General features: G+C 44.6%; 5 protein-coding genes across 7 annotated transcripts; 3 read left to right on the forward strand and 2 right to left on the reverse strand.

Moving 5' to 3' along the window:
* Positions 1-54: 54 nt before the first annotated feature.
* DFL_008892 (uncharacterized protein) lies at positions 55-1,705 on the reverse strand (the record flags this gene model as incomplete). The annotated part of the gene is made up of 3 exons (XM_067638692.1): positions 55-326; positions 381-1,376; positions 1,444-1,705. 3 exons carry the CDS (start codon positions 1,703-1,705, stop codon positions 55-57), a joined length of 1,530 nt encoding a protein of 509 aa, XP_067486556.1.
* A 450-nt stretch (positions 1,706-2,155) lies between these two features.
* On the forward strand, positions 2,156-3,667 carry DFL_008893 (uncharacterized protein; the record flags this gene model as incomplete). Its single annotated transcript, XM_067638693.1, has 1 exon — positions 2,156-3,667. The coding sequence occupies one exon, from the start codon at positions 2,156-2,158 to the stop codon at positions 3,665-3,667; it is 1,512 nt and encodes a 503-aa protein (XP_067486557.1).
* Positions 3,668-3,965: 298 nt separating this feature from the next.
* DFL_008894 (uncharacterized protein) lies at positions 3,966-5,510 on the reverse strand (the record flags this gene model as incomplete). The annotated part of the gene is made up of 1 exon (XM_067638694.1): positions 3,966-5,510. The coding sequence occupies one exon, from the start codon at positions 5,508-5,510 to the stop codon at positions 3,966-3,968; it is 1,545 nt and encodes a 514-aa protein (XP_067486558.1).
* Positions 5,511-13,330: 7,820 nt separating this feature from the next.
* Positions 13,331-14,917, forward strand: DFL_008895 (uncharacterized protein; the record flags this gene model as incomplete). Of its 2 annotated transcripts, none has more annotated exons than XM_067638696.1 (5): positions 13,331-13,622; positions 13,736-13,792; positions 13,879-13,977; positions 14,205-14,471; positions 14,529-14,917. In XM_067638696.1, the coding sequence occupies 5 exons, from the start codon at positions 13,331-13,333 to the stop codon at positions 14,915-14,917; spliced, it is 1,104 nt and encodes a 367-aa protein (XP_067486560.1). The 2 variants fall into 2 exon arrangements, with proteins under 2 accessions (XP_067486560.1, XP_067486559.1); XM_067638695.1 differs by having other exon boundaries at positions 14,214-14,471.
* Positions 14,918-16,905: 1,988 nt separating this feature from the next.
* DFL_008896 (uncharacterized protein) lies at positions 16,906-18,237 on the forward strand (the record flags this gene model as incomplete). 2 transcript variants are annotated; one of them, XM_067638698.1, is made up of 3 exons in its annotated part: positions 16,906-17,604; positions 17,665-17,993; positions 18,062-18,080. In XM_067638698.1, the coding sequence occupies 3 exons, from the start codon at positions 16,906-16,908 to the stop codon at positions 18,078-18,080; spliced, it is 1,047 nt and encodes a 348-aa protein (XP_067486562.1). The 2 variants fall into 2 exon arrangements, with proteins under 2 accessions (XP_067486562.1, XP_067486561.1); XM_067638697.1 differs by having other exon boundaries at positions 17,665-18,237.
* Between the last annotated feature and the right edge of the window lie 1,806 nt (positions 18,238-20,043).

Here is a 20,043-nt window from a genome sequence, read left to right on the forward strand (position 1 = left end):
AAAGAACCTCAGTACACAATATCCATTTGTAGGATGAAAGATAGCAGGTAAGTATTAGTATAGAGGGAACGTTTTGTCGACCTTTCTCGACCATTCCCATAGTCCTCCCTTGATATCCTTTATAACATTCCCCTTCACCAAACCGCTTTTCTTGAGCCTCTGAACAGCTATTCGAGAGTCATTCCCAAGTCTGCAAATAAAATATATTGGTGTAGAAGGATCTCTAGGTAACCATGACGGTATGGGTACCGGTGTCCTGTTCTCTCCATCCGTTCCGTCCTTCTCCGGTATCATCGGTAGTGTTAAAATTGTCGTGATCGGAACATCTAGACCTAAATTAGCTCAAGCCAATGAGAGTCGGTTCAAGCCCAGTTTCTTACTTATACTGTTCTCCAGAGCACACATTCCGAACTGAACATCGTCTCTCACGTCAATTAATAATCCTCCTTCTTTATTCTGGCGAAGTTTACTGTATTCCTCCACATTTATGACTTCGTCCTTCGTCAAAGGTGGATATTTCCCACTCCCCTTCCCTCCACAGAAAGCCACGTAATCCAACGACCCATTCTCCATAGACTCTTTTGTAATAGTAGCAACAGATGAACAAGCTTGGCACGTCTTCCGCTTTCCAAACATCCTGATCGTTCTAAACGGTGTATCCGAAAATGCGGAATATATTGTCATGTAGAACTTCTTCTGCTCCGGTGACTCTTCTTTCTTCGAAGTTTCCTTCGCATCTGCTGGTCGTATATCCGGTGATAAGTGTGCTGGCTTACGTCGTTTCTTCTTATCTGCCCTTGAAAGTAAAACCTTCAGAGCTTCGGTCGACATCAAAACCCCCATGGCACCCACAACCGGACCCAATACTCCACCTTCCCCACAGCTTAATACCGACTCTGGAGGCGGTGGTTTTGGGAAAACGCATCTATAACATGGTCCTTCTCCTGGTGGATTATTCAAAACAACAAGCTGCCCATCCGACCTCAATGCTGACGCAGAAACCAGTGGTTTCCCGAGTAACACACAGGCATCCGATATCATATACCTCGTCTGAGGCGAATCCGTGCAGTCCAGAACTAGATCGTACCTCCCCAACGTCTCGATGGAATTCTCGGGGGTTAGAACATAGTGGTGGGCAATATACTTCGGGTTCGGGTTAATCCGCTTTAGTGATGAGATTATAGATTTGACTTTTGGGTGGCCGACTTTTTCGACTGTGTGCATTATCTGTCGGTGTAGATTCGACGGTTCGACGAGATCATGGTCGACGATCCCAATAGTGCCGATTCCTGCACCAGCAAGGTATGCTGCAGCTGGGCAACCCAGCCCTCCAGCTCCGATAAGGAGGACCTTCGATCGTTTAAGTTGTAGTTGACCTAACTTTAAAATTAATTTTTTTTTTCCAAGTAAAAAATTTGATAAATGTCTTGAGATACCACATACCGTCGAGGCCAACCTCCGTCATGATCATCTGTCGTCCATATCGGCGAAATTCGTCCAGATCAAGCTTAACAGCCTTGTCGTCTTGGTCCTGTGGGGCAGTAAACTCTTCTTCTTCATCCTCTTCATCTAATGCATGTGTCGCATGCCCATTAGTATTCGAATTTGCGATCGCAACGCTACGATAATTCGCTAGTTCCTTCTCAAGCTCTGCAATCCGTATTCTCAGATCGAGATTTTCCGATCCTAACGAAAACTTCTCCATGACTGTGTATTTTTAGAGCTTTGGCAGCGGGCTTAATTGTCCAAGCTGGGTCGGTTCGATTAGAGAGTTTAGGTGTCCAAGTTTTGGTCCTTGTGCTCCGTCGCAGTGTAGCTACAGTTAGCCACGCGAATGGCGCAAATTTAGCTCAAAAGATTCTAATTCTGAATCACGCCAACTAGACGCTGAATCACCTTTTTATAGATGGGCGTCTCGACACGCATTAAACAGCTTAAGCTTCGCGACAGTGGCTCGAGCGCTAATACGACAACGAAACCCCCTGCTATGGTCGTTTGGTTTTTCCGACACCCTCCTTAAGGATAGCTATCAAGAGCAAGTGAAAAGAACTTTGCTTATTTCCACGTTTCCGCTTGCAGGTTTTGCATTTTGCTTGTGTCACCGAGTGGCCGTGTGGTATTTTTGACAACACAACGCAGTTTTGGAAACTTCATGATGACCGCCGTCAACGTCGAGGTTATAGAGTTAGAGCAGCTTCTCTTACCCAACCATCCATCATTCACAACGGAAGATCCTCTAGGGTTCTCGGATACAGATGAATATCCTGCTCCGGTCTATCCAATTCTTGAAGCCCTTCTCTTCCGCAAATCTGAACCAACTTCTCAAACCATTCCTCCGGAATCTCTAATCAACGAATTCGTCTCCATAATATCGGACCTTTCATATACTCTTCATAACCGTCCGGATCCCAATCTAAACATCTTAAAATACTGTATAGCTGGCAAACTAGATGCTATGGCCTGTGTTCAATCAATAATCCGCTCTGCATCAAAACTACCTTCTCTTTTCCCATCTGGTTCTCTCCATCCCCTCAAGCCTAGAGAAACAAGAACATACACCAAGGCTCATTTACTATCAATTCTATCTCATCAATTTCTATTAACTCTACATTTTCCTAAATGGAACGACTGGGGCGGTGTAAACCTCACATCATGGTACTCGGATGCCGATGGCAATAATGAACCGAAGAAGTCATACACCAACATTACCCTCGACTGCTTCAAGCAATCACCCTTAAATCAATCTCAAGAATTTATTTTCAATCTTTTCTGCAATCGATCCCCCCCATCTTTCACCTCACAAACCGCACTTATACCTCTCACAATCCTTGAACTCCCCAACGAAGAAGACTTCCCGGCGACTACACTCCCCCAAAACAACTTCCACACAACATACATCATATCATCACATAGACTCATCGGCCATGGCCCCTCAGCGACTCAGGAGGAGCGAATTCTTGCTAGTATACCTGAACTTCTACCCGTTTCTACATTCACCCCTCCATTGAAAGAAAATACCGCACTGGCAGTGACAGCTTCTGTAGAGAATGGATTTATACCCACTGCGATATTTATGGGGCATGGAAGAACTGCTCGAAAAGATAACAGTTATAATCGCGAAGACTACGAAGGGGAGAACAGGGAAAATAGGATACGAGCCAATACTTTCTTGTTCCTGAATGCTACAGAGCTGGATACTGTCGAAACCCCTGGATCGAAAGACGGAACTCGGGTGCTACCAGATTTTCTTCCAGGTGTCTTGCAGAAAGATATGTTAAAAGCATACACTGGATTCTCCGGTGTCTTTAATTGTCAGGCAAGGAAAGAAGGAAAGAGCCAAAGGATTATAGCAACACCGTGGGGAAGCGGTGCTTTTGGTGGTGATGTTAGAGTGAAGTTATTGATACTATTGGCCGCTGCTAGTTTTGCGGCTGCAAGATTGCAGGAGGAGCAGAAGGTGGAGTTGGTATTTTTGGTGAAGCAGTTTGCAATAGATGCTAAGGAGATTTGGTGGAAAGAAATGCTAAAGAAGATTCAAGATAGCGGAGTTGGGGCGGATGATGTATGGAGGGCATTGTTATATGTGGGGGAACAGAATGCGTCAAATATCAATGTTTTCGAGGGTATCGTCGATGCCTTAGGGTTGGAGCGGCCGCATGTGATATGAGCCTTCATTTTAAGTACTTGAATAAATTTCTAAATTGATAGGATATATTTTTTTAAATGCATTCGCCCATCGGAATGCTCTGGAAAGAAAATCAACGTCTTTCCGGGATGCTCTGAACAACTTAAGTCCCATCTAGACAGTAAACGCCACGGAAATGCCACCCAAGAAAATAAAAGCAACTTTTCAAATCGCCTTTCGCTCGCTATGCAATTAAATACATTGAAGTATCGAATAAAGTTGGTATAAAGTAATTGTTATCTAAACAAAAGGAAAAAGGAAAGGTAAAGAGTGGTATCTTCTAAAAATGGTGAATAGGTAGCCGTGCTGGTGCACTGCTGCTAAGCTGTGGGAGTGCTGCAAACTTTACGGATTTCGTTGGTGGGTTTCCGGAGGAAATAGAGTAGCTGTAGCTCGACTCCGTACCGTATACTCTGTCGTCTCGTTGTTGATAGCTTTTGCTACTCATCGCACTTTTTGCTGGGTATCCGAGTTTTGGGTATATTGACTGCTGTGGAAGAGGAGGAACGTCAGGAATAGACGATGGATTTGAGGACGCACGCGGCCTTCCCAGGGTTTCACGGGAAGATTGTGGAGTGCGATAAAACGACATTCGAGGCTCCTCTCCTGTCCTCTGTGGCTCTGGTTGTTTTTGATGGGTATGATAGCTACTGCTTCGAGGATTCATATGCTGAGGCTTTCGAAGACGGCCTCTAGAGATTGAACGACGAGGATTGCTATCTGGGGCGGGGGCAAGAACAGGAGGGATGGTCATTGGTTCGGACACTGGATGGTATCCATCCATTGAAACGTGGCGAATTTGCAAACCGTACGGATTAGTTTGAGTAGATCCGCGATGTATCGTATGGTGCCATGATGCAGCACGCTCATGGTCGCTGTGATATGAACCCTGTCTGATATGGTAAGGAGTGGGTTTAGGCGGCTGTGGAAGAAATATCTGCTGGTTTGTTCGTATATTGGCAGCGGTTGGAACGAAGCCCCGTTGTTGGCGTACCGGCTGAGGTTTCCGGTTTGAAACCTGTGTTTGGAGAAGATTCATAGACTCTTGTCGTATCTCAGTATTAGATGATTGAAGTTGTGTATTTTGCTGATCCGCTGGCGCTGGCATCGACATATGTCGCTTTTTATGCTGTCGTGAATACCTTTGAAAAGTATTATATTTTGGGTGCGCCCTGTGCACATGCGGATCCGGAGGGCCGAGCGAACCAGTCGAGTTTCTATCCGCTGGTTGGTTTGGAGGCATTAGACCCCGTGGCCGAGGAGAGTGAACCTGAGGTTGTACTAATCCTATCACTGCCTCCGAGCTATCATTTCTCATTGTTCGCTCCCTCCGAATATATGTAGATGGCGACTTGGGCGAAGCAATTGCGGCAGCGGTTTCAATATCCTGCTCACCAGGAGCAGCGGCATTTAGAAACAAAGCCAATCTTGAACTTGTAGTAGAGGACCCAGAGCCTCGAAAATTTTGAAATCCTGCAATTTCCCTCATAGACGGGCTTTGAAACCTTTCACTCCCAACTCTATCCCATTGTATCGGTGCCGACTTGTATTTCCTTCCTCGATACCATCTTCTTCCGGGACCCAAAATTGCCCACAGTAAAATGGGCACCAGAGCTGATAAAATTCCAATCAAAAACCAATGCCAATTTGCGTGCCAGAATACCTCGATTTTGGAATCTGCGTTTGGTCGGGCGGTTGAGGTTGGAGATGGTGCCAAATTCGTAAATGATGATAGTGTCGATGTTGTAGGACTCGACTGTGAAAATATCCCAGGGGTGTGAAAAAGTATAATCGCAGATGAGATTACCAGAACCCTCTTTGACATTGTCGAAATGTAGTTTAAAAAATTAAATGGAAATTCACAAGCCAGCGCGAAATCCGTTGTAGATAGTTCCAGATGTGGTATTATATTCTCCCTCCCGCTTTGCACCTTGAAAGTCAACTTTGAAAAGAGTGTAGAAGAGAAAAGTCGAAAAAATCTAGGAACTGATTCCTTCCTTTGGTGACAATGATAGCAAAGTTATTGAGAACAAGGCTGACCGATCCCCGGGTTTTGTTTATATGAAACCGAAGCGTATGAAGATCTCCAGTGTTATTGGCTTAAGCTGCGTGATAAGTCGATACTGGATTAGGTAGCCAACGCCCCTGCAACACGAAATGCAAGAAGGAGTGAATGACGTTTAAAATATCGAAGCGGAATCGATGTCACTAATATACCAGGCATGGAGAATCGAAAGAAAGGAATGTTGAAAATGATATCGATTGATCGATTGCGATCGATTGTTGAAGAAAAGAATGGAATGCCAAAACGCAAGCAGACAAACAGGAACAAAAGGAAAGTAAAGAGACCCGTGATCCCTCAAGAATACTAGTTTCACAGAAACCTTCAAAAGTGTTAGAAGACGTTTGTATACGAGGAACGAGGACCTCCGTACCTTTTAAGAGGGAATCGAACCTCATTGCGAAGAAACATATTTGCAGGGGTTTCCATTGTTGTAGCTCTAGCATTGGTTGTATAAACATCTAACTGACGGGGCAACTGTGGTGCAGGAACACTTCTTGGTTGACTATTGGCGGCGTTAAGTCGCATTTCCACGTCAGATGAATCGGGTAAGTCGCTGTTTGGATAGACGTGGATGTCGTCGCATGGCAAGGCGTTAGCTTACTGCGAATGGTCGACATGTTGCGCATGTTGCAACAGGCATGTTTGGCTAGTAAGCTTCGAATGCGGATGCTTGGCCTTCACGATAGGGAAACCGGTGCTTGCTGACCGCCAGATGGGATGAGGGTTTCACCAGGGGACGGTTTCAGGTAAGAATGGAATTCGGTAACCAAACCGTGACGGGAATGGGTCGCAGCCAATCTCTGCACGTAATAACTACGTTGATTGAAGGTTGCTCGCATTATGCTTGTTGGCGGGAAGCACATCCAGGCTCTTCGAGAGGGGCCCTAGGGTCGGGGAATTTTTAGATGCTCTGGCGAATCAGCGTTTCTGAAACAACTGCTTGGCGGGGCGGCTGTTGCAACTGTCCAATTTTGTATCCTGCCAGTGAACTTCGGTGAACTTGTGTTTAGACTAGACCACGCCGCAAATTGCGAGAACTTCGTATGTGGAGGGAAATCTTAATATTGAAGGTCCGGCTCCATATGAGGGGTTCGTATATCTAGCAGTGGCTCCAGTTCTACATAGGTAGCAATGTGGTGTCCGTTGAGAGTTTTTGCATCCAACAGTTGATAAAAAAAATCTTCCCATATACATTACAGCGACCTAACCATACGCCATTTCACGCGTTTGCAGCCAATGATGTTACAACGATTCTATTGAGTAATGCGCAGTAAAGTAAGGTCGATGCAGGGAATGAAAATTTTCTCGGCGCAACCAATCGATTGCCTAGTTTTCCTTACCTTTCGGACTTGGCTCGAAATTGTGCTGCAAGGGGTCCTTTCTCAAGACCTCTAATTATTAACAGCAATTGGTTAGATCGAGGACCACATCTCTAGAGTCACAGTAGGTCCTAACTACGGTACCCGATCCGAACTCAACATCGTAAAAGCGTCGTTAGTCGTGCTCCTGGGGAATTACTAGACCAAAAGGGAATCGATTTAGACAAATGTTATACACTAAAAAGTCATCGAACTGGAAGTATTCTGGCTCGTATAAAGCGATAGGATTATAAATTCAATATCCCAAACGAGTAAAAATAATAGCCACGAAAGGCTCGGCGACCAATAAAGCGTGACCATTAGCGAATGAGAGGGTGTGCGGGTTTAAAGTGTACGGACACCTGATCTCTGCATCTCTGCAAGCCTACATCATTGCATGTGCCGAACCGAAATCAATATCACAAGCGACGGCAAAGGCGGGAGGAGAAATAGAGCCTGCATACAATTCGTACGTGTCCACGATGCAAGAATATTGAACGATACTACTTTAGTTCGCCGAATTGTGGAATTCTTTTTGAACTAAACCAAAACTTTCCCTTACCTTTCTTTACTTTTGCGTCGGGGACATCTGGTCCATCGATTAGAGGGGCGAGGACGCAGCGCAAAAGTGTCTCGATTTCAAGAAGCACGAACCTTTTTCTGAGTGACCTTCTTGATCAGGACTGGGACACCAACGTGGCTCATGCATGATAGACGGATAGACCTGGCTTCTCATTTGGTCGGCTAAATCTGGTCCTTGCAGCGGCATACGGGAATCCCAGTTTGGTGCAAAGAAGATCAGCTGCCCACTCAACATTAACATTCCAACAACAAGGTTACATGCAATCCGTTATCTCCATAATAACTTGTCCTTGATGGAAGAAAAATTTTTTTATTCGCTTTATATAACATCAGCTCATAAAACGCCGTCGGCATCGGATTGTTTCGTTCAATAAATAGCATCTTAGACCTCTTCGCCTTCGAATATATCTTATCTTATAACTTCACATTGCTATTTTTTGAGCTCATGGCGCATTGGACACGAATTCCCTAAATCCTGAGGGAGGCACGGGCGATATGTCTCCGTGCGGTTGGGCGGCGGGGCAGATCTTAAACTTTTGGAAATAGATCAGCTTCTGGAAAGACCATCCTTCCATGGAAAATTTCCTCACAAACGGGAAATCACATTGAAGACGATTCAACCGATGAGTTCCATGATGACAACGATTTATTACAAGAATCTGGATCTTGCAGAGTTTCAGGGAATCGCCTGTGCTCGATCTCGTCGAGGTTGATGCAATATCTGCTAGGAAGTTGATTAAAATTGTTTCGGGTTCTTCATTTCTTTTTCCTTGGCTCGGAAGTCTGTGCGCTCGGACAGTGGTTCGGGGATGATAATCTTCAGCACAAAAACTGATAAGCTAATAGCCGTTAAACGTTTTCAAGTAATATCATTGCGGTGATATACGTTAATACGACGGGCTGTTAAGGAACAAATCGTGAAACAAATGCTTGAGCGCTTCGCATGATCATAGTCTATCAAAGATTTTGTAGTCTGAACTAAAGTAATTTACCTACGTCCCTTGTACCGTTTAGTAGATGATGAGCTCATGAGCATATGAGCAACGGGCGCGGTGCGGGAAAACTGGCGGCCAAAATACATCTTCCAGATTCTTTGAGAGTAAAAAACAATTTTAAGGCGAATTGGTTCTAGTCCTTAACCTACAATTAACCCGGCTGAGTGGGTGTGCTATTCTATGCGTGTGTTGGGTAATTTGGGGACTGGACCACTGGGAACATGCAAGCTAAGTCGACCACTACCGTGTCAAAGGTGCAGCGGGAGAATGGGAGCGACCCAAGTGGATAGCAGGAGAAAAAAAGTGCGAGACATGACCCTTCGATCTCCCTATTTTATCGTCATTGAAGGGTAAGTCGGGTACCGAATTCCAGGTTCAACTTCGATGGCGGTCACGGATAATACTTGTTCCCCTCCTACCCTTTCACCCTGAATTACCTACTATGTACGCCGTATAATCGAATACGATGGATGAGGGGTCGAGCACACCACCAGAGAGTAGCTCCACTCCGGTTCCTGTTACGACATCCAATGCGCCTGCCGCGCTCCTAAATCTAAAGTCGCCCGAGCTAGGCCGTTCCATATCTTCAGACCGAATGCATAGAACGATGCAAAATCCTTAAGTCTGTTCCGTAGTTTAGACTAAAGTATAAGCCTATTATTATTCCATTGACTGCTTTAGTGTCTTAGCTGGTAGCTGCTATGCCACGTAGTATTCCTTTGCATCCAGCTCCTCATACATACTGTTATATAGTGTGTCAAGTGAACAAGTCTAGACATCTGGCTAACAGGCCTACGTTATTAGTAACTAACAAATTTAATTGCGCTCTATTCGATTCTTGTTTGGGGTTCAGTAGTGTGGGTGGGTGATGATAGGATAAGACAGGTCAGAGACAAGCTAAAGGTAAGAGAGAGAAAAAAAGCAAAATCCAATATATATCCTTTAGACCAAGATCCAGTCGCACAAGGGCCAGATGGTTTATAGACAGGCTATGAAAAATTTCCACTATTCCTTAGCGACATTTACTAATACCATTCTCCAGTCTTACAACCGGTGTATTAAGCATAGAGATTATTTAGTCGACACGAGGTGAAACCTGCAACCGTCATTACTAATTCATTCTCTACACTTCGGAACCAACTTTCTATTCCTTTCCCGAGGACCAATATCAAATGGTTCGGACCATCGAGCGCCGTTTCTATTAATTTATTTTGGCGTCGCAAAGATACAGCAATAGCAGCAACGACTAGATCTCGATATCGAAACGAGATTGTTTCTTTCAGGCTCTTCGGGCTATCCGTCGTTTCCAGAAGAGCTACCCTCCACTACCTAACACCAGATTGTTTTTCCAGTCGCGAAACACTGGAACCCAACCACGGTCCGAGCTCGATTTTACTCTTGGTTTTTTTTTTTTTCATTTCTGCTTCGTTGAACGCTCCGCGTCAGTATCTGTATCCTATAGCTTTGTCCCTTCGCATACAACCCCCCTCGCATATCCCCGTCATACTCTTCTATCTCTGTACTACCGATAAACTCGATTGCAGGACGCTACGCACCCTGTAATTCGCAGATTGATTGGATGGTGTCTACATGACCTTCTCAAACGACGATTGCACAACTCGACAAACCGCACAACTGTATCTACGACCTCGATATTCACATTAAATATCTTGAATGGGTAAGTTCTCCGGTAAGGGAGTTGCTCATTTGCTTTTGCCACCGATATAAGCTGTGATTTGATACAGTTTGCGCTCTTCTGTCCTTTACTCTACTCATTTGACATCGTGGATACACTTCATAGTGGAGCCTTGGGGAGTGGTTTGATTTTTTTCTCCCTGCTCGTCAAAGAATTTCAGACCACGCATTGCGATTGGACTGATAGTCTATTGATTATTCTGGAAAAATTGCAATGTCGTCTCCTCAAAAGACTTTTTCTGATATATGCCATTCCGGTGGTAACACTATATATCACATCGTATCATGGTTTCATGGGGAGGCAAAGGCCCATGCGCGCTATAGGGCTATATCTCGCAGATTGATGAATTGGCCCGCGCGTTTCCAAACATAATTCGTTCTGATATTGGTTATAGAACCTTCTTTTGCTTCTCTGTTTCTGCTTTTGTTCATGGCATCTCACGACCTTGTACCACACTGACCTGAAGGCTGGTGGTAACAGCGGGGAACAATTTATATTATTGGCCGGCCCGTGGTACAACTCACATTTGGCCATCTTATTTGTTCGCTAGAGTTCTGGCAGCTGTCCATAAACCATACCGCCAGATTCCTTTGATAACCTTATGCCTCAGCATCAGTATGATGCCAGGAAGCGGCGGCTTGCGAAGAATGCGGGCGGGCAAGCTGTGTCTCAGGTCAACGCCATTCAATCCTGTTGCATTTTAAAACCCGAGCTACCAGTAATTTGATTTTTAACCTTGCGACATACCTTTCAGTTGCGACGTTATTTCGGGCAAGCCACTACCGCTGATGGCCGCTCCAGAGAAAAACTGTCTCGTCTATATCTGAATGAATGGGATCATATTGGGATCATATTTTCCACGATATGGCTTAAGCTCCGCTGCATGCGACCGTCAGCCATCTTTTATTTATTTTTAATTTTTTTTTAACCTTTCTGCGTCAGGTCGCAGCTACAAGGTCAAAATCGGGTTTTCAGCCGAAAAGGGCATTCTATTCAAACAACGAGCGCAAGAGGGGTGACTCGAAGCAGAAGAAAAAGGAAACCCCACTCAAGTAAACGAATTGAGCGGCAAAAGGGTGGTCGCGAAATAATAGCGATTACTTGGGATTATCATGTTAATAACACTATATCCTGACCTTTATAAGCCTGGGTATGCCTTGACTTCCAGAAAGAGTAATTGTTAAATTAATCGAATTGTTATCCTTACCCATCTTTTTGTTTTATTATTTCGTGCTGGATTTTCCTTCCAGCTGGGCACGTTTCCTGTGCAAGTTCTCTTTCACCCGGGTCAATGCCATTGTCGCCTGGGGGCCTGCAAGCCTGCAAGACAAGGGAAGGGGTGGAAAAGTGTACTTCTCGCGCAGCCTACCCACCTCAACTAGCTCCAATTCTTCAGTGGCAATTCCTTGCGAAAAATCTTGACCGACTAGACCATCAACATTCTCCAAAGGGTGCTTTTCTTCTTCTACTTTACAGTTGGCCAGTGTGCCTAAAGATCGAAGCGAAACAGACACAGCTGAGCGTGGGAGCAGGAGCAGGAGCAGGAGCAAGAGCATGGGGATAGAGATTGATTAGAATTTTCAATTTGATACTTCGTCTTAGTAATTCTTTGTTTCTTGTCGTCGCATTCTTTTTAATCTGCTTCATACCGCCTCCTAAAACCCTTAGGCCGCCGCCTATGTATAAAACCTTTTTTTTTTTTTTTTTTTGTCTTTTTAAGCTAAAGAAGTTATTGTTCATTTGACAGCGTATTAGCCCTTTCCCCTCCCCTTATCCCCTCTTTTGCGACCTTTTTGACTTTTACTATAGTAGTATTACTATTTTATTTTTTATTATTAATTGTCTTTGTGCAGCTTTCGTTCCCCCATATTTCTCATTTGCAGTTAAGTTGCATGCATCCGTTATATAGTCCTTATACAGACATTAAGTACTTGTGGACGCCCTTTCGCACCCTTTTCTTTCTGTCGCATTTCAGATATACTAACGACGACACCTTGAAATCGATTCATTCCCCCTTCTCGAAGAAACCCCTCCCTCCATCCCTCCCAACCGCTTCCCTGCTTATCGCCAGTATTATTATCGGTGCTATTGCTTCTTAAGAAAATTTAATAATCCCAATCCAGATTTTCTCTTTTTTATTTTTTTTTATTAACTTTTTTATTTTTCCACTTTTGTCCGTTTTGTGACTTACGTACATACATCCTTTTTTTTTTTTTTTTTTTTTTATAAACTTATCCCTACTTACAATAGACTCGCCTGCAGATATCGATATCGATACTTCCATACTTCCTCTTATATCTTATTAATACCACGAAACAATAATATATCCACACTCACTAACGTACAACAGAGCGCTGAGAGATTCAACTTGATTAAAATCGTTTCTCCCGGCGCAGTTTCGAAACTTCGAATTCGTTCGTCACCACTACATTACACTACAATCGCTCGCTTTCGCAATTAACAAACCTAATCCACCACCTCCACCACCATTGCGCTGTTTAACCAACTTCGCAAACGTTGCAAACCACCGTGCGCCGTCGACATCAATAGTCCCGACGGGCATAAATATTGCTTACTACCTTTGGATACCGACTGTACGATATCATTGGACATAAATAGCGGACTTCGCATCTCCCCACCGCTAGACTTCTTTTCTGGTCGTTCCGATAACCAGGGCCAATCGACCGTCTTTGCGTTACACATATCGCATGCTAACGTTCTAAAGGTTAAGACTATCCGACAAGACGAGTTCGAGAAAACTCTAAAGCGAACGAGCGCGCGTGTGTGTGCAAACTCTTTACCAACATCCCTCCCAAAAATCTCTATCACTCTTTCTCTCAAACTTCAAAATCAACTATATAAAAATCTACGGGTTCAATTCAAGCCGTTGTTTTGGCGCAATCAACTAAGAAACCACTTAATTACCCTCCGGACACTTTGGTTCTCGCCATGGCTGTCAGTTTCACAGGCTCCCTCGGCCACGAGGATACGGAGAGCCCGTCGGCGCAGCTACTAGGCGAGGGAAGCCCGCCTCTGGGCTCGGAGAGTGCAGCCGGCGACGCCATATCACCTTCGAAACGCAAGGGGGGCCGGCAACCAGTCGATAATTCGGAAGAAACTAAGGAGCGGCATGCAGAGCTATATCGGTACTACAAGGAGAACACGGGTATGTCGCAGGCAAAGATGGCCGAGTGGTACACTACAAAGTTCGGGTCGACTATGTCGCAATGCACAGTATCGCGTATGTACTAGGTCTCCCGATCCAGCTGCATCCCCTGGCATTTTTGAAGGTTGACCGAATACCCGCTGACTCTGACTTTTTTTTCCTTTCCCTTTTTTGTTTATGGGCTGCAGAGGTGTTGAAAAAACAGAAGTTGTTGCACGGCGAAGAAATCGCGGAGCCGCGTCCTCGTAAGAGCCCTGCCAGTCGAGAACTCCCGTGACATGTCATGTCACGACAACCTTGGCAACCATGCTAACCTCACCGCACCCAAAAGGAAAACGAAAGAGCATGAAACTGGAAGAACAGGCCGGAGAAACCAAGCCTAAGAAAGCGCGTGGACTTGAAGTCGGGCCTGACGGAACACCAATCGGTAGTGAGTTTCACCTTTGTCTGATGATGGTTTCGTCGGAGTTTATTTTACTTTATTTTATTATTTTATTTTATTTTATTATTTTATTATTTTTTATTTTATTTTATTTTATTTTTTATTTTATTTTATTTTATTTATTTTATTTTATTTTATTTATTTTATTTTATTTTATTTTTATATGAAGTTCTAAATTGGGAATGAATGTCGACTGACCGGACGCGTTTTCTCAGCTCAAACAGTCATCTACACCCCAAGCTCCCAGTTCAATAATCCTCCATCCTTCCAAGCCGTTAACGCCCCACCGACATCGTACTCATCATTCACATCGCCGGCGACCCCTGTATCTATCGCCCACGCTGCCTTGACACATACCGAAGCCATCACCCCTACCACAGGCTCGGTTCCGTTTCGGGCAACCGACCCCTCGAGAACGAATCAGCAGCCGTTCAGTGCTGGTCCAAATAGCAGGCCCGTAGCACCAATCCTTCATCATCCAGGTGCGTCAACGCCCTCCAAGGCATTCATAGTCAATGGGAAACCAACGTCTCCGATAGGTGCAATGATGGATCAGGTTAGCCACGCCCGGTCTGCGGACCTACAGACTCTACAGTCTGAACTTGAGAGCTCGCGGCGGACTGTTAGTGAATATCAAAAAATTGTTCAGAAGCAGGAAACTCTGATTGACAACATCCTTACCAATCAACACAACGAGAAGGAAAAGATCAAGGAACTGCAAATCGAGAACAACTTGCTTCGTGAAAGGAAAGGAAATGAGCAGATCTCCGAACTTTTGACGAAGATTGAAAAGCTTACAAGAGATCTTGAAAACGAGAGGGAGAGAAATAGAGCTATGGTCGACCTATGGTCGAAGGAAGAACAACAATTGAAAGATCTCCTGGCTACCCGATCGAGCAAATTCCCACTTGGCGCAGACATCAAATAATATGGAATCGTCATGAAGCTATCTTGGTCGACTTCATGACCTTGAAGCAGAAAACAGACACCTGACTGGATGGTTGGTAATTTGAGCCATGCCCCCACCTACTTTTTCCCACCTTCTTTCCTTGATTTTATACCATTTATTATCCATTACTTCATCCCCCCCCCTCTTCTTTTAAATGACTTCATTCCCCTTTCCTTTGTTCATAATTTTACGGTGCTGGATCATGGACTTGTTGCATGCTTTAACTCGATACCACTACTTGCAGGCAAAGATTTCATTTGTTTTACTTTTTTTTTTTTTGGATATCCTTTTGAGCTTCTCTCCTGTCGACTGTCCCTTTGCAACCAATTTGGGTTCCTGGGTGGCTTATCCCCTTCCCTTTTGTCTTCATTATACGGTAGATTCGTTTGTAGTGTGATACGCATTTTCATTGCCTGCATGAAACCCCCCCCCCGGGTTCTAGTCCTTTTATTACTACCTTTATTGTATATTTCTTATTTTTTTTTATATATTCTTCGACAGAATCCTGGCGGGTTGGACTGCGAGCGCTTTTTTCCCTCCCTCCCTCCCTCTTGATCGATTCTCTTCAGATTTCTTGATATAACCCCTTTGTAATCCTAGGTTCAAATTTCTTTCTTCTTGGCGTCATAAACAGGTTTCCTTATTCACTATTCTAAGCATGTTGGCTGGTTGAAATTTTTGGTGTTTCCCAACCCTTTATACCTCTGCTTCGGCTTCATAACCATATCCCTTTCTATTCACTCCCTCTACAGACTATCAATTTCTATAGTAGTACCAGCAATATACTCGCGTTCTCATCTTCCTTTTAGGTACACATCTTTCACAATTGGAGTCGCTATATCATTGCTTCCACCATTTTGCGTTAATTGGATACAAAATCGGATAGGCATTCTGCTGCGCTTTAGATATTCTTATTGATATACCAACTAATTAATCAAAAGCTGGTTGAAGAGCTCGAGATATGTATAAATATCTCAAATTGTTCGAAGAAAATGATCACTGCTTTGGGTAGTTACTTGGTCTCGTTTGTGGTAGGGTAGCCCTATAGCTGGGTTGATATCATTTCAACCGAACCGGCTCGACTCAAATAGGGCACCTCGGGTTCATGAAGTAAAACCGGAACCCCTCGTGCTCATGCTCAATCGACCAAGCCCGGCTTGGTGGAAAAGCTTATTTCAGCCAGGCCGTCTGAGACGCAGGTGGTTTTTCCGGCGTCCAGATAAAACAGCTAACGTAGCTTAACTATTTTCGCTGCATGCACCTTCGATATTCCAACAACACCACAACACATTTTTCAACCGAGCCTGTGATAGGTGGATTTTTTGGGGCTCCGGACATATTTGGACGATTCCCAGAAATGGGGTTCGGTATAAGGCTAGCCTCTGTTGAAGCTATTTAGCCTATGTGAAATTTGTGGGTTTTTCTGGGGTAAAGACGACGTAATGTCTAAGAATCTTTGAAGTTTTTGCGGAGAAACAAGCATTATCGCTGCTTGGTGGTTGGTGTATGATCTTTGGTACCTGGGACTCCATGGCCTCAACCGTGGAGATGTTCACAGACTATTCAATCTTGGAATAGCACCGGCAAAATATACGGTACCTGAGGCCAGTAGCGAGGTCGTACCAAGAGGTTAAGGGTATCGTCTGATCCAATTATAGGTCTCTTGAATAGCTTCGGTCCCCGGATTAGAGATATTGCGGGCGCTCCTTGTTTCTCCAGCTTCCTATTCCCGGATAAAGTGAACTTCGATTTATCCATCCCATGATTGTGAAGATCTTCTAGCCGACGCCATGAACCTGGGGAAGAAGCAGGAAGTATATATAAAAGGGTCTTTGGTTATGTCTTCCCCAGTTCTTACTTTGTCTTGGAATCAACAGGCGACAACTCAATCAACTGTTGTATTTTGATAACCCAAGTCCTGCTTGATATCAAATTAATTGCAATTCTTGATATCTAGGCTCGTCAAGATGTTGTCCAAGGTGTATCTTAGCAGTCTTTGTCTGCTTCTTGCCGTTCCATTCTCTCGGACTTTACCTGTCGAATTGGAGACTCGGGCAACCTTACCTGCCGGATGCTACGGAAAGCGCACAGGTATTCATTTTACGACATACTCCGCATGTCAGATCCCATCGGACGACCCCATAGCACACTGCCCACAAAGTGCCGTCCTCGTCGACCCCTCCATGGCCCATATCTCGAACGATTACCCTACCTACCCCACAATCCAACAGGCAATCGACTCGATCCCAAACAACAACCGTCGATATACCATCTTGGTTATGGCAGGGACCTATCATGAACAATTGAATATAACTCGCGCAGCTCCTCTTTCCATTATTGGACAGACCTACGATCCGTTAGATCATTCCAAGAATCTTGTTACGGTTATTGGAGGCACTGCAAATTATAACAGCCGCTACACTGATAATGCGTTTACGAGTACCTTGACCGTGGCACCCAATCTCAATGCTAGTTTGACGGGCTCCGGGCCAACTGGATTTGCTGTTCCAGAGGATACGCCATTCGGGAATATCGACTTTAGGGTTTATAACATTGACTTCCGTAACACTGAATTCGACATTTCGAATGGACCGGCATTAGCTATCAGTGTGAGCAGGGCGAATGCTGGTTTGTACTACTGCGGATTTTACAGCTACCAGGATACCGTAAGTTCACCCTTATAAATAAAAGACAACATACGAACCCTTAGCTAACAGCTCTAACAGGTCTACATCGGAAAGCTCGGAAACGCCTACTTCTTCCAAAACGAGATTGCCGGCCAAACTGACTTCCTCTACGGCTTCGGTACGGCCTACATCAGCAACTCGAAGCTCCTCATGCGCAGCTGCGGCGGCGGTGTAACAGCCTGGAAGGGTACCAACACGACTTTTGAAAACAAATACGGTGTTTATATTGCTTCTTCCGATCTTGTTGCTGCAAATTCGACTATTGCCGCCACAATGAAAGGAAAATGTGCACTTGGAAGGCCATGGAATAACTTACACCGTAGTATCTTTATGGATACTTATATGGATGCTAGTATTAGACCCGTTGGGTATATCCCTTGGAGCGCTATTCCGATTCCTCCTGCTTTGTTGGGAGAGTACGGAACTTATGGACCAGGTTGGGATCCGGTCGGTAGGAATACGACCCAGAATCAGGCTGGAGTTCCAACTGTCATGACGACTGAGTTGACGGATTCTGAGGTTAAGAAGTTTAGGAAGCCGGAGGATGTGTTTATTACGGAACAAGGGAAGAATAATATTGATTGGATTGACCAGCAGTTTTATGCTTGGTAGATGTGGGTGGATTGGATCGATTTTGTGTTTCTCCTGTTAGCCGTGGGGACTTAAAGCGGGGATGAGGTGGTGGGAGACATTGGGATTGTAAACTTTAATAATGTACGAATTAGACAAGTAATATTATGACAATCGATGTTGTGCTTCTTCCTATGTCTTGGCCATTCAGTCCCAGAATTTAAAATATAAGTACGTAGAGAGATAGAACTGATCTATCAGATTGCGAGGAAGATGAGGAAGACCCTAGAATACGAGTTACAAGAGTGAGGTCTCCGACGGCAGAATTTAGTAAGAGCGAAGCTATATATCGAAGAGAGAAAATTAACGGCGGTTAGAGGTCTGCCTGGTAGCTGACCCAATCGAGTTCCATCAGCGGAAGGAAACTGGTGCCATGGCACCATTCGACCTATAATCGCCCAACTCGTCCAAATTTTTAAGTCTATCCTACTTGGCAAATATATGTATGTTTCTAATCCTTAAAGTTTCATTGTATAGCCATGAGCGTGAGGGATATACAGTTGAATTAAACTTATAGGGTTAGACTTTCTTCGGAATCTGTTAGTAAGTCTTTTATGTCGAAAATGGGACAGCACCCGCCTTAGAACTATACTAGTCGAAGACCTGGATTATAGCTCGAGACTGGTCGCAGTACGGCTTTGGCACATTGATATCTGGAACCTCGCCTCGGGGTCGGACGCCAATCCGAGACTGTCGAGAAATAATTGCTTATCTGTTGAAATCCAAAAGATTTGTAATAGAATCCATATTCCGACTCGGTACCGTGATACCAAAGCTTTTGTCGCAAGCTACTATCCTATCGGATCATCCATGCATGTTTATGGCCTGCATATGCGCATTCGAGGATAAAACGGAAGCATTCCCCAGTCGAGATCACTCTAGTGGAGATATTAAATAAGCCGAACAGGGATGCGATGCCCCGCCTTAGATGCCTGGATTAAGGGGGTTCTACAATCATGCTTTGAAGTTGAAATAACCTCGGATCCGTGATATCTAGGTGGGATAATATGTCTCGATACGAGGATTATTAATTCGGGCGAAAGGCACGGAATGCCTGCATATACAAGCATAGCGCCACAAGGCTTGATATCGATGATTGACTTCCACCAGTGATATTTCTTGGTTGCTAGCCGTAATGCTGGGTATTTAAAACGTGGGCCGAGTTAGTCTCCGGGGTAAGTATACAATGCCAAAACACACACTATTAAGCTCCATAACCTCAAGATTTCCATGTACCTTCAGAATAGTTGCATGTATGTTCAGATCGCCACCAGGGATATGTTACACACGTGCGGCACTGCCCTTCGGCATGTTATACAAGTGGCTAGAGAAAACTCTGTCAAGTACTGCATATCTTTTTCTATTCCGAGGTTATATACTAAACCCATTTGGCCGCCATCCCGTTCGAAATTCGATATCATAGTGGATCTCATGGATATTAAGCTTGATGTCGATGCTAGTACATAGAAGTGGGGAGCCAAGCCTGGTATGTCATAGACACTAATACTTTGCCAACGTTGCGTTCCAGGCAACTGCGTCAATATTGAGGGGATGCGCAAATTGAATGTAGAAGGCTCCGACTGCAACTTATTCGATCGAGATCCTAAATTACCGAGTACTAATCCATATTATCCAGCGCCGGCGGCGCCGACCTTGTTCTGTCTACTTGGTCTAGCAGGGTAGCCGGTAGACACTCGCCTATTTGTTAGCTTCCCCGCCAAAAGTCTAAAACTCGCCTGGCGCAGCCACCCGCTCAACGACCAAGAACCGAGCTAAAAGTCTTAATAA

This window comes from Arthrobotrys flagrans (assembly GCF_004000055.1).
Source record: "Arthrobotrys flagrans strain CBS H-5679 chromosome Unknown unitig_1, whole genome shotgun sequence".
NCBI lineage: Eukaryota > Fungi > Ascomycota > Orbiliomycetes > Orbiliales > Orbiliaceae > Arthrobotrys > Arthrobotrys flagrans.